This window comes from Phacochoerus africanus, chromosome 5, assembly GCF_016906955.1.
Source record: "Phacochoerus africanus isolate WHEZ1 chromosome 5, ROS_Pafr_v1, whole genome shotgun sequence".
Classification (NCBI taxonomy): domain Eukaryota; kingdom Metazoa; phylum Chordata; class Mammalia; order Artiodactyla; family Suidae; genus Phacochoerus; species Phacochoerus africanus.
The window spans coordinates 55,859,948-55,873,452 of record NC_062548.1 but is presented as its reverse complement, the minus strand read 5'-3'; the positions used below and the strand labels follow the sequence as shown (position 1 = coordinate 55,873,452).

Genomic DNA, 13,505 nt, shown 5'->3' with positions numbered 1-13,505 from the left:
GCGTTACTGTGGCTGTGATGTAGGCCAGCAGTTACAGCTCCAAGTCGATCCCTAGCCTGGAAACATCCATATGCCTTGGGTGTGGCCCTAAAAATTAAAAAAAAAAAAGTCTCCAGAAGGAGATGGTATCTCCTTCTTTGGACCTTCCTTCATCACCACCTGGATCTTAAGATCCTCACAGTTGTGTCAGTGATGTGAAGACAAGCTGAGGCATCCTTGTGGATTTAGCAGAGCCCTGACCTTAATTTACATCCACCACTAGGACAACTGACATCTCTATTCTCTCTAGAAAATTTGAAGGAGGACTTCAAAAAAGAATTTTGTTCTACTCTTCAGAGGCATTGGCAAAAATATGTGAGAGGACTCAGAAAGTCTTTATGATTTCCTTATGCTGGTGAAATTTTGCTAATTTCTATTCTCATGAGGACAAATAGCAGTGTGTCTTCTGTTTAATTTTTTTCACTGTTCCTGGAGTTTTATTTTTTTATTGTTATTTCCCCAATACAATTTTTTTTCTACTGTACACCATAATGACCCAGTTATACATAACATGTATACATTCTATTTTCACACATTATCATGCTCTATCATAAGTTATTAGACATAGTTCTCAGTGCTACACAGCAGGATCGCATTGTTAATCCATTCCAAAAGCAATAGTTTGCTTCCACTAACCCCAAGCTCCCAATCCATCCCACTCCCTCCCCCTCCCCCTTGGCAACCACAAGTCTATTCTCCAAGTCATGAGTTTCTTTTCTGTGGAAAGGTTCATTTGTGCCTTATATTAGATTCCAGATATAAGTGGTATCATATGGTATTTGTCTTTCTCTTTCGGACTTACTTCACTCAGGATGAGAGTCTCTAGTTCCATCCATGTTGCTGCAAATGGCATTATTTCATTCTTTTTTATGGCTGAGTAGTATTCCATTGTGTATATGTACCACATCTTCCTAATGCAGTCATCTGTCAATAGACATTTTGGTTGTTTCCATGTCTTGGCTATTGTGAATAGAGCTGCAGTGAACATGCAATAGACATTTTGGTTGTTTCCAGGTCTTAGCTATTGTGAATAGAGGTGCATGTGTCTTTTTTAAGAAGCGTTTTGTCTGGATATATGCCCAAGGGTGGGATTGCTGGGTCATAAGGTAGTTCTATGTATAGTTTTCTAAGGTACCTCCATGCTGTTCTCTATGGTGGTCGTACCAGCTTACATTCCCACCAACAGTGCAGGAGGGTTCCCTTTTCTCTGCACCCCTCCAGCAATTGTTATTTGTGGAGTTATTAATGATGGCTATTCTGACTGGTGTATGATGGTATCTCATGGTAGTTTTGATTTGCATTTCTCTAATAATCAGTGATGTTGAGCATTTTTTCTTTTTCTTAATATCCGTAAATGACATCATGTGCTTTTGAGAGTTGGGTCACAAATCCAGCATTTCAGTCATCCTCCTTCTTTCCCTCCATATGTATAAGTACCTATGAACCCTCCTTCTGACTTTTCTGGAATTTCTCAGGGAACAGAAAGCATTCAGAGTGTGTGTGAGGCAGGGCCATGATGAAGGTGAAGTCCTCTGAAGTTAATGTGAGTTTGAACTGGCAGTGAGTTTAAAGTGGCATTCCTACAGAAAAGAGGGGTTAAATTGCCTATAGAATTAAAAGTACACAAGACTGGTGAATCTGTTTTTTCCTGGAATATCTGGGTAATGTTAATGGTCTAGTACTGGCTTGAGAGACAGGCAAAGTGCACAGTTCAGGAAAATGTAACTCACATCTCTCCTGAGGCTCTCTTCTCCCTCCAGTTCTCCCCACTGGGTACCCATGTGAGTAGAGAGTGATGTCATGGTACTCAGATGCTCTTTGCATGTTACAGATTGGCCCAAGAGTCTGTGGAGATTCTAATTTTTTGTGATGTCACACCAGGTGCTACATCGGGCCACAAGCTCTCCATCTGTCCTTTCTTAGATCCTCCAATCCTTTGTCTAGTTACAATTCTCCCCAGACAAGCGTAAGTGCCCAAACCTGTGTTGTTTTTATTCTGCTGTTTTTCACTTGGAAAGATTTCCAACCTCCTGTCTTGCAACTGTATCCCTGATCTTAGCTCAACTGTAAAATAAAATCCAACAAAACAACACCAAACTTTACTCTTCCCTTGGAAAAAGTTTATGACTGGTCCATGCAGGGTATTTCTTCCCATAAGTTACCTTCCATTTGCTCCTTCAAATCCACTCTGCACCCCCCTCCATCCAGCGGCCCAGGTGGCTGGTCCTTATGGAAGCCATCACCGCCTTGCCCTCTGTTCCACACTGGGCTTGGCCAGTGGGAAGCACTGGCAGACACTCAGAGGGCAGGGCACCTCCCTGTCCCCACTGGGTGGGGTCACCTGGGTAGCTGTGCTCCTCTGCTGGAGCACCAGATCCTGGCAGCTGGCCCTCCTCAGTCTGGTACACGAACTTGGGTTCCACAATCTCTCTCTCCCCTTCACACCTGGAGGGTGGTCTCATCTCCAGCTGTGGGGTCCTGAAAATCTCCCATTGATTTCTCATGGCTCTGCTCACATCCTCTATAAACTGTCTTTTCATTAAATTCTCTTTAGTTAGTGCCTTTGAGTGTACCGAGCTTTCTGTTAGGATTCCGGATGACACAAGGTCTCCATCTGGCACTATTTCACATCTATTTCCTGTTTCAGACCATGAGGACTAGCGGTCTTTAGCCCCCACTCTCTAAGAACATCTTGAGTTGTTATGTTTGTGGTTGTGCTTCCTTAATCATGCCGTTCCCCCCTTGCTGGGAGAAATAGGTGTTTTGCATGTTCTATGTCCACCCAGAAGTTCAATGAAATCACAGTGGAGTTGATGCTCCATAAACACTGATTTGATAAGGGAATCCAATCTTCCTTAAGGTTTTTTTCAGTCTGGATCAAGTAGGCTTCTAAAATAGAACTATTGGGGGTTAAGTGGATCCAGGGCTGCCTAGAGGCTTTAATCAGTTCAGAGAGGTCCTGAGCTTGCACTCCTTGATAAGAGATTTAAAACTCTAAGTGCATTTACAACATGTTAGCACATTTTCTAAGAAGATAGTGTGTAGCCAGTGACCCTGAATTCCAAGTCCCCTGTTCCATATCTCTACATGCCCATTGAACTGATGGACTCTATTCAGTTAGGATTGCTCTGCCTGGGAACGGAGAGAGAGAGCTTGGGGCTGATATTCTCCTAGCGAGAGGGGTGTGTGTTGTCTTAGCCCTTTCATCGTGTCTTTTATTACCAGATACAGTCACTGCAGTGGAAACCAGCATCCAGAAGAGCAGGCGGCACATTTTCATCCTGACTCCTGAGATCATACACAGCAAGGAGCTAGCCTATGAGCAGGAGATCGCGTTGCACAGCGCCCTCATCCAGAATGACTCCAAGGCCATCCTCATCGAAATGGAGGCCCTGTGCCCACCTGGTGGACTACAGTTTGGGGAGCTCCAAGAGTCCCTCCAGCACCTCATCAAAGTGCAGGGGACCATCAAGTGGAGGGAAGACCATGTAGCCAACAAACACTCCCTGAATTCCAAGTTCTGGAAGCAGGTGCGGTACCACATGCCTGTGCCAAGCAGACTTCCAAGAAAAACTCCCAGCTCCAAGGCCCTGAGTGCCCAGGAGTAGCCCCGCTTGCTTTGACAGCTAACACACCCTGTTCTGTGGCTCCAAACTCCTCCCAGCTGGGTCTCGCTGCTGTACCAAACACTGGGAGCTGAGGCTCCAGAAATAGGAATGTGGAGGGTATTGAGACCTCAGGTTCCATGTACTAACTTTACTTCCCTTTCTCTGATTCTGGGTGGATGCAAAAAGCATCCTCATTCATCCTGAAGCCCCCTCTGCCCATCTCGCACTCCTTCCCCATTTCCTTGGCTAGTCCTTCTCCATTGTGGCCCAGCATCTTCTCACTGCTTCCTTCTCTCTCTCCTGCTCGTTTTCCCTCATTGATATCCTACATTTTGACCACACTGAAAGTTTTCAATTTTCATGGAATCTTGAATAACATTCAGATTCCCTCAAGCTCCACATTGGTACTAAACCTTGTTCACAACATGCCAGAATGTATTAGATTTTATTTGGTCAGAGGCTTAAGCTTTATCATCCCAATATTGCCAGTTTTGTTGGAGTACCTTACTTAATTACCCAATTGACATTATAATCAAAATTTTTTTTCAGTTCTAGAATTTCTTTCACATATTTTTATTCTCTTTAAAAAAATTTTCTCACCATAAAAGTTATAGAAGGACCAGAAAATATGAAAGAAAAAGTAATAGAATATTCATAAATGCCTTGCCTTAAGATTATTAATTTAAAATTTTGGTAAATTTGCATTTAAAATTTTTTAATTCATATTTAAATTTATCATTTATACTGTTGTGATTACACAATGTGTAGTTTTCACATTTTTTTCTGCTTTCATGATAAAAGCATTTGACCTATCATTTAAGTTTAACATTTTACAATATTCATAGTGTTCCATCTCATGGTTGTGCTACTGATGACATGCCTAATTATTTATTGTTGGATAGCTAAGTTATGTCCAGTTTAAATAGCCATCTTTATAAATCATTCTCTAATGACCATACCAGTACATCTTCTATCTCCCAATTAAAGCATCTTTTTTTTTAATTTGAGAAGCTTGGTTTGTTGTAACCTTTATGTGAAATGAGTAGCACATTTTGGCAGAACAGCTTTGGTAAAACTGAAGTTAATTTGCACAGTCAAGGCCACTACCATCAATTCCTTAGTGTTCACAGGCCTTCAGGGGCTTTAGAACACACCATAGCTAAGACAGAGCTGCCTCAGGCTGGGAGTCCTGTCGGAACTCAGATTTTGCACATGGCTGGAGATCTTACCCTCAACAGAGCTGCTAGTAAATTGTATGCTTTTGTATTTAACTGAGAAAGAAAACTGTGCTCCAGACCCTTGGCAGGAAGTATAACCTTGAACTCGCTGTCTTTTAACACCTTGCAGAATCTCACCTGAAAAGAAGTCATATTTCTGGAAGGTTGCCTGAAGGATCTATAGTTACCCATGCCTCTAGATACACTATAATCTAAATCTATACACCCTAAATCTATTGGCATTGCCAGATAAAATATAAGACATCAGTTAAAGTTGAACTCAGAGGATGAAATTTCATCTGAAATGGATCTGAAATTCAAATTTGGCTGAGGGTCTTAGATCTTTCTTGGCTACTTCTAGTTAACCTTCCCTAGTCTTATTGTGCTTTTATGTGGTGACATCGGATTTTACTGAATTACTAAAAACTTATCCAATGAAAATGATGCTGTGTAGTTGATTGATTAAAATGATAGAACTTGGAATCAAGAAGTCATGGAGTTCTCACTGTGGCATAGTGGGTTAAGAACTTGACTGCAGCAGCTCTGTTCACTGAAGAGGCGCAAGTTAGATCCCCGGCCAGGCGCAGTGGATTAAAGGATCTGGCTTTGCCACAGAGGTACTGTAGGTTGCAGTCACAGCTCAAATTCAGTCCCTGCCCTGGGAACTTCCATATGCCCAGGGTGCAGCCATAAAATTTAAAAACAAACAAAAAAATATATCATCCTCTACTATCAACCAGCTGTGTGACCACAGAAAATTATTTATCTACTCCAAAACTGAGTTAACTTAGGTAAAATAAGAATAATAATTCCAAATACTTTGTACTTCTATGCTAATCAAATGGAAAAACAAAGTATTTAAACCACGTAAGAATTCAATAAATGACAACAGTTGTTAAAACATTTCACTGTGCTTCTTGTAATATGGATTATATTCTATGTTCTCTCTCAGTGAGGACATCTCAAGAATAAATTCTGTCCAGACTTACTATCAGGAAGAGATGTGCCTTTATTCCTGCTTCTCCACTCACCTAAAAGAGGTGTTTTTGACTTATGAACATAAGAAATGTTGGAACTGATTTTATTTCCTTATTTACATTAGCTACTCAAAAGCACAGAGCCAAATTTGAGATCTTTCTACAGCAACTATATAGGCTATCAAAACAAGGATTTTATAATAATCTTTTCTCTAGCTCATAATAATTTTGTCTTCAATTTGCCCCTCCCATATTTATTTTTTAAATGTATTTTATTTATTAAAAAAAATTTGTCTTTTGGTCTTTTCTTGGGCTGCACCTGCAGCATATGGAGGTTCCCAGGTTAGGGGTCGAATTGGAGCTGCAGCCACCAGCCTCCACCACAGCCACAGCAAAGCCAGATCTGAGCCGTGTCTGCGACCTACACCACAGCTCACGGCAATGCCGGATCCCTAACCCACTGAGCAAGGCCAGGGGTCAAACCTGCAACCTCATGGTTCCTAGTTGGATTTGTTCCCACTGTGCCACGATGGGAACTCCAATTTATTTAAAAATTTTATTAGAGTATATTTAATTTACAATGTTGTGTCAATTTTGGCTGAACAGCAAAGTGACCTCATCATATACATACATATATTCCCTTTCTTGCATTATCTTCCATCAAGGTCTATCTCAAGAGAATGGATGTAGTTCCCTGTGCTATACAGTAGGACCTCATTGCTTATCCATTGTAAATGTAATAGTTTGCATCTACTAACCCCATCCAACTCCATCTCCCCTACCCTGGAAAACCAAGTCTCTTCTCTCTGTCTGTGAGTCTGTTTCTGTTTTGAAGTTGGTTCTTTTTTTTTTTTTTTGTCTATAGTATTAGTTCCTTTTGCAAGTATTCAACAAACATCTACATTTTCTGAACTTGTGCTGAGTATTTCTTTGGGAGGGGTAGGGAGAGGAAGGATACAGTTGAGCAAGGCATATACTTATTTACTTTATGGAATTTGGAGTCCCCTTGTGGGAACTTGGAAGAGGAAACACTTCAGAGAATACAAACAGGATTGGTGTCAGGAAGAACTCTGACACTGCTCAGCTCTTTTCTCCATCGTTTCTTGTTCCAAACTTACACACAACCTCCCAAGTCACCTGAGCTCCCTGGACCTCAGTTTCTATAACTGAGAAATGGGAGGATGGAGAAGAAGAGCTGCGAGGGCTTTCTCAGCTCCGACAGCCCGTGTTTCCAAGATGCACCCTCACAGAGAGGTGGGGGAACTGCCAGGAGACCTAGCTTCTTGTGGTTGCGAGGCCACCAACCTCACTGTTTCTTCTCTGTACAGTGAGAGTAAGAGATGCTCCATCTTCCACACAAGTCGAGTGAATGAAATGACTTCAGCTAAAACTTGTTGGGTGTCTACTTATGATCATGGTGAAAATTCCCCTGAATTATAAGATCACCAAGAATTATTTTTAATCAAGTCAAACTTGCCTATGATAAAACTCAGAGCCTGAGTGATGAGTTGTGTAGTTATCATACCTGTGTAGTTATCACCCACCCCCAACAAGAAAGAAATATTTCCTTCACCCCAGAAAGACTCCTCCTGCCATTTCTCAGTCAATCCCTCTCATTTCTCAAAGGATTAGTCTTTTCAGATCTTGGAAGTCATATCAATAAATTTATATCAATCATGACATTATTTCCACACAATACAACATTTATATCTCATTCAGTTAAAGTAAATCTTTTGTACATTTTAAAATTGGTGCTGTTTCCTTTCATTATTGATGTGTAGAAATTATTTCTATTGTCTCAATGTAAGTTCCTTTTCAGAAAGATGTAGAGAGAGAATTTTTCCAGGCTTACCTATTCAATTTGCTAATCATTGATTAGCAGACATTTTAATTTTTGATAACATTCAATGTATCAATTTTCCTTACATGTGTGCTTCCTGTGTCCTAATTGTTTTACTTGTCCCAAGGTCATTGGGATATTCTTTTATGTATTTTTATGAACTGTCTATGGTTCCAAGTTTTATATTTAAGTCTATGATCCACTGTGAATTAATATTTGTATTTAGAATGAGGTAAAAGTCAAGGCTCTTTTTTTTCCCAGAGAGATACCCAGTTGTTTTAGCAACATTTGTGAAAGATTTTACATTCCCTGCTGAACTGATGTGGTGTCTTGGTCAAAAATCTATAGGCTATATACGTGTGGGTCTATTATTATTCTCTTAATTATTTTACACTTATATGTTCATGCAAATATCACATTGTCAATATTACCATTGCCCTATTATAAACCTTTAAGTTGTCATAATCCCTCTAATTTTATATTTTGCTTTTCAAGATGGTTCTAATTACTCTAGATAGTTTTTTTTTTTTCATGTAAACTTTAGAAACTATTTCTCAATTCCTTTGAAAAGTCATTCTGTGATTTGGATTGGGATTGCATGAATATACAAACTCTGTAACCCACAGAGCCTAAAAATGTATAGAGTCTCCAGTTTGTGGAGAAGAGCTATTTAAACAGTGAGCCTCCCAATCCATGAACATGTTATAGCCTTCCATTCATTGAGGACTTTGATTTCTCAGTAGTATTTTGTAGATTTCATAGTAGATATCTTGTACATCTTTCAAAAAATTTATACTTTGGAATTTTATTTTTTATGCTATTACAAGTCATATCTTTAAACAAATTTACTTTACTAGTGGCTAGAACTACAACTGATTTTTGTATATTTACCTTGTATTCCATGATCTTGGTAGACTCACTTATTGTTTCCAGGAGGCTTTTTTGCAGATTGCAAAGGGTGATCTACATAAAATCATGCCCTCTGTCAAAACCAATAGTTTTGTTTCTTCCTTTCCAATCTTTATGCCTTTTATTTTTATTTCTTTACTAATTAGTAAAAACAATTGTCCCCCTATGGGTGCGGCCAAAAAAAAAAAAAAAGAGAGAGAGAGAAAGATATGTTCACTTTACTCTATGTATGTTATTCTTCAATAACATCATCACAAAAAAAACTGAGAAATCATTAGTCTCAGATTTAACAGATTGTGCATTTCCCCACAGTTCCACAACTTTCAGTGGATCTTGTTAGTCTCAGTTGCTGTTCTGGAAAGTATAAATTGTTACAGCCTTTTCTTAAAGGGAAATTTTCCAGATTCTCAAAAAAATCTTTTTTTTTTTTTTTTTTTTTGGCCTTGCCCACAGCATATGGAAGGTCCTGGGCCAGGACTGAACATTAGACGCAGCAGCAGGGACCTGAGCCACAGCAGTGACAAGGCAGGATTCTTGACCGCTAGGCCCCCAGGGAACTACCCCCATATTTCTAATGTATACACCACATCAGCCATCCTACTTCTAGTAATCCATCTCAGAAATAATAGCAGAGGTGTAAAAACATGTAAGAGGGAAAATGGTAGGATTATTTTTTTTTAAAGAACCACCAAAAAGTAGGTAACAATTTAAATTTTTTAAAAAGCCAAGTAAATTAAGGAGAGAACAGACTGAGTGCACGTCAGCTAACATCAATCCCAAATCCCATGAAATCAGAGAACATTTTAAAGTAACTAATAAACCCATGATAGCACAGGAAAAAATAAAAGAAAATAAAAATGATTGTCCTAGGTGAGAGCTGACATTCTTATCTTGTTCCCCCTCTTAGGAAAATGCCAAGCATCTCACTATTAATTATGAAGTTACCTATACCTTTCTTGTAGGTGTTCTTGTCAGATTAAGAATGGTCCCTTCTATTCACAGTTTCCCTAACGTTAATCAACAAAGGGTGTTGAATATTGCCAGATGTTTTTAATTGCTTTTTGTTTTTTGTTTTTGTTGCTTTTTAGGACTGCACCGGCAGCATATGGAGGTTCCCAGGCTAGGGGTCCAATCAGAGCTACAGCTGCCAGCCTACACCACAGCCACAGGAATGTAGGATCTGAGCCGCGCCTGCAACCTACACCACAGCTCAGGGTAAGCCTGGATCCTTAACCCACTGAGCAAGGCCAGGGATCGAACCCACAACCTCATGGATCCTAGTCAGGTTCAGTTAACCACTGAGCCATGACAGGAACTCCAAAATGCTTTTTAATTGTAATTATTGAGATAATTGTATGATTATCTCTTTTGTTATATGGTGAATCATTTTGATCGGATAAAAAGAATGAAAATCACTCTCATTATACATTTCCCCTGTCAGCTGTGGGTTTTGCTTTTCATTTTTGTTTGAAAGATCCAACTGCAGACCAGTAGTCTTTCCTGAATTCCACCACACCATAAAAACTTAGAAACACATCTCCTGGGGCCTCCTTTTCTTCTAAACTATTTAAAATCTCAATTCAACACCTCTGCACCGCTCTCTTCCCAAGAGCGAACCTCGACCCTGCAAACTAAGCAGAAAGCCTTAGGAGCGACCTGGAACCTGAATCCTTGAACGAAGGCGACCTCTGCACCTTTGCTTTATCTCAGGGAGCCGCCCCGTGGAGCTGGGACTCCTCCTCCGCCTTGGTCCTGTCCCCAGCCCGCCTCAGCCCCAGCCAAGTGCAGATGTTGACTCTTCACCTGGCTCTGGTCCAGGCCGCCTGCCTCCAGCAGGGTTCGTAGGAGTTGCCCCGCGCGCTCCCTCCCGGCCCAGCAGGTCGCCGGGCCCTACACTGCCCACCGCCTTGCAGCTTCCGGAACCAAGGTGCGCCGCCCCGACCCCAGGCTCCCAGGCGAGGTGCCTAAGTTTCCAGCTACGCGACTTCGTCCCCGCTCTCGAGCCGCGCTCGGATCCCACGGGCGGGGCTCTGGGCGAGAGGAGTAGGTACCCAGCACGCAGTGAGGCGCGAACACCCCCGCCCGGGAGAGCCCTTAACTCAGGGAGCCTCAAACCCGGGCGCCCTCACCGAGGAGCGTCGCCTGACCCGGAGCTAACCTCCAGGAGGAGCATCCCCGATCGAAGCGTCCCCAAGGAAGAGCATCTCAGACCCAGAACCCTCCCAGCCGCCGGGCCGGGAGCAGCGCCCCGCTCAGAGCACCTAGACCCTGAGCAGCGCCCCATCCGCAGCCTCCGCCAGCCGAGTTTCACCAGATGCTTTATCTTTCTTCGTATTTTCTGTTCCTTTTTCTCTTTCGCTTTCTCTTTTTTCTTTTTCAGCCTTCTCTAGTTACCTTATCAGTTTAATCACACTTGCGGCTCCTCTGCTTTCTTCTCGTCTTGAGGTGCTAGGGAGGCAGCGGTTGCTGTTTCTCACCTGCTTTCTCACCTGCCTCTGCCATCCAGGAGGAACAGGCTCCCCGCCTCGGCCTCAGGGACGTCGTCTGAAGGTAAGGACAGACCTGCCTCTGCCACCTGCACCCGGCCCGCTGCCCTCTGCGGCAGGCAGGGGACAAGGGGCAACCCAGCCTCAGGAACAGGGATCCCGAAAGGTCAATTAAATATGCATATAGCCATTTTAGATACATATAACTTTAAATATAAAGTGTCAAATAAATTTTCTTATTATTTAAAAAGTATATGATATATAATATACTTTTAATTGGTGATTCAGCATCATCAATTTTCCCTGATAGAAGAGTTTTAGAGGTTAAAACAGGCTGGGTTTTTTTGTTTTGTTTTGTTTTTTTCTGGAAAGGTGAGAACAGCTAAAATAAATGATACTTTTCATTTATTAAGCACGCACTTGCGTCTGACACTGTAGAAAACTTTTAGCTGCATTATTTTTGCTTAAGCCTCCTACAGGCCAAGTGAAGTGTGTTTCTTAAAAGGAGGGGAACCCAAGCAGAGAGGTTCAGAAGTTTATCCAGGGCCTCGAGCTTCTAAGCAACAGATCCCAGCTTCACACCCAAGTGCTCCTGATTTCAAAACCTTTGTCTTTGTCAGAGGTACCTCCAGAAGGCCAGCAGGCTGCATGGCAGCTATCAGACAAACAGATAACCAGGCAGTCCAGTAAGATACCAGCCCCTGAGGTGACTGTGTACACAAGAGCCATTTGGTGTTGTGCAGTACTGGGATCTGGGGCCCACTTCTCAATCTGGGGGCTTTGGATGGGCTGGGAATGGGGGAAATTGGGGGGGAAACTGGGCTTGTACAGGTTCTGGGACGGGGGGAGCGCTTCTGTGAGCAGACAACTCTTGGACCAAGTTGTAAGGATTGCAGGGCCGGGCTGCTGGAAGTGAGGAGGGTGGTCCAGGCAGTAGGACTGGTACAGACATAGGTGGGGGTAGGGGGAACCTAAGAATTCTAACAGCAGATGTTTGTGTGACAAAGACTGGGAGACAAGAGTGATTCTCCTGGCCTGGCAGATGAGAAACCTAAGTCGACAAACATTCTTTTTTAGAGTGGAAGTGTGTGTGCACGTGTGCATGCTTGTTTGTGTGTGTGATATCCAAGATCATTTTTGCCTCTTTGCATTTGATTGTTTTGTTATCTCAAAGAATGAGCGAAACACTTCTGTCTCAAAGCATGTAGAGAAAGAACCACGTTTACAATCGCCGGATGTTGTGATTCTCATCAGGGTAGTTCTCTTGGGAGGCGCTCAGTCACAGGTTTGGCTAATAAGAGTGATTTACTGTGAGCCACTCTCCATCTCTTTATGTCACTTATCACAATGACTCTATCCTTGTACCTCTCAGTCTTTTGGATTTGATCATTTCTTCTGGTTGAAGCTCAGAACTTTTTTTTTGCTTTTTTTTTTTTTTTTTGCTTTTTAGAGCCGCACCTGCAGCATATGGAGGTTCCCAGGCTAGGGGTTGAATCAGAGCTACAGCTGACGGCCTACACCACAGCCACAGCAATGCAAGTTCCAAGCCATGTCTGCAACCTACACCATGGCTCGCGGCAACGCCAGTCAACCCACTGAGCAAGGCCAGAGATTGAACCCACAACCACATAGTTCCTAGTTGGATTTGTTTCTGCTGCACCACAGTGGGAACTCCAGAAAGAACTTTGAAGTGGCCTAACATCTCTGAGTTTCTGTGAATTATTTTTTTCAAGATAACTATCACTTTGCTCAGGATGGGGTCTATAAACAGAGCAATTGGGTAGATGGAGGGGGCTTGGGAGATGGCCTTTGGACACTCTTGAGGGGCCTTGGACTGTGTTGCCTCGGGGGCAGAGGGAGTCGTCAGCTTATATCAGACCTTCATCCAAGGTCACACAATTTTTGCAAGAGAATCTTTCATGCCACTTAGTGATTTAGGGAAGGTTTGTGAGTATTTTTTGTGTGTGTGTGTTGTGTATACACATACATACCTTCATATATACACATGCATATATTCATACATATACATGAACAAATATTTATATCTTAATTATTAGATATTATTATTAAATATATAAGGTATTTTAAATTTACTTTTAAGTATACAGATAAGTTCCCCTAGATCAGTATCTCCCTGCCTTAGCTACGTATTAGAATCACCTGGAGGATTTTTACATCTCAGTATACCCACATAGTCCTCCAGATGTGTAGGTGAAACTTAGGCATTATCTTTTTTGGGGTAGGGGGTGGAATCAAATTTGAGCCACAGCTGCAACCTATGCCACAGCTGTGGCAACACCAGGTTCCTCTTTTTTTTTTTTTTTTTTTGTCTTTAAGGCTGCATCTGTGGCATATGGAAGTTCCCAGGCTAGGGGTCAAATCGGAGCTACAGCTGCCAGCCTACAACACAGCGACAGCAACTCGGTATC

General features: G+C 42.1%; 1 protein-coding gene across 2 annotated transcripts in view; it reads left to right on the top strand.

Annotated features, from left to right (window-relative positions):
• Positions 1 to 13,505, top strand: part of IL1RL1 (interleukin 1 receptor like 1) — a 50,853-nt gene that overhangs the window by 22,857 nt on the left and 14,491 nt on the right. For both annotated transcript variants that reach the window (XM_047781335.1, XM_047781334.1), the window contains 2 exons: positions 3,265 to 3,569; positions 10,301 to 11,140. In XM_047781335.1, coding sequence (XP_047637291.1) covers positions 3,265 to 3,569; positions 10,301 to 10,435 — 440 coding nt within the window. In that variant the 3' untranslated portion in view covers positions 10,436 to 11,140. The remainder of the gene's footprint in view (positions 1 to 3,264; positions 3,570 to 10,300; positions 11,141 to 13,505) is intronic.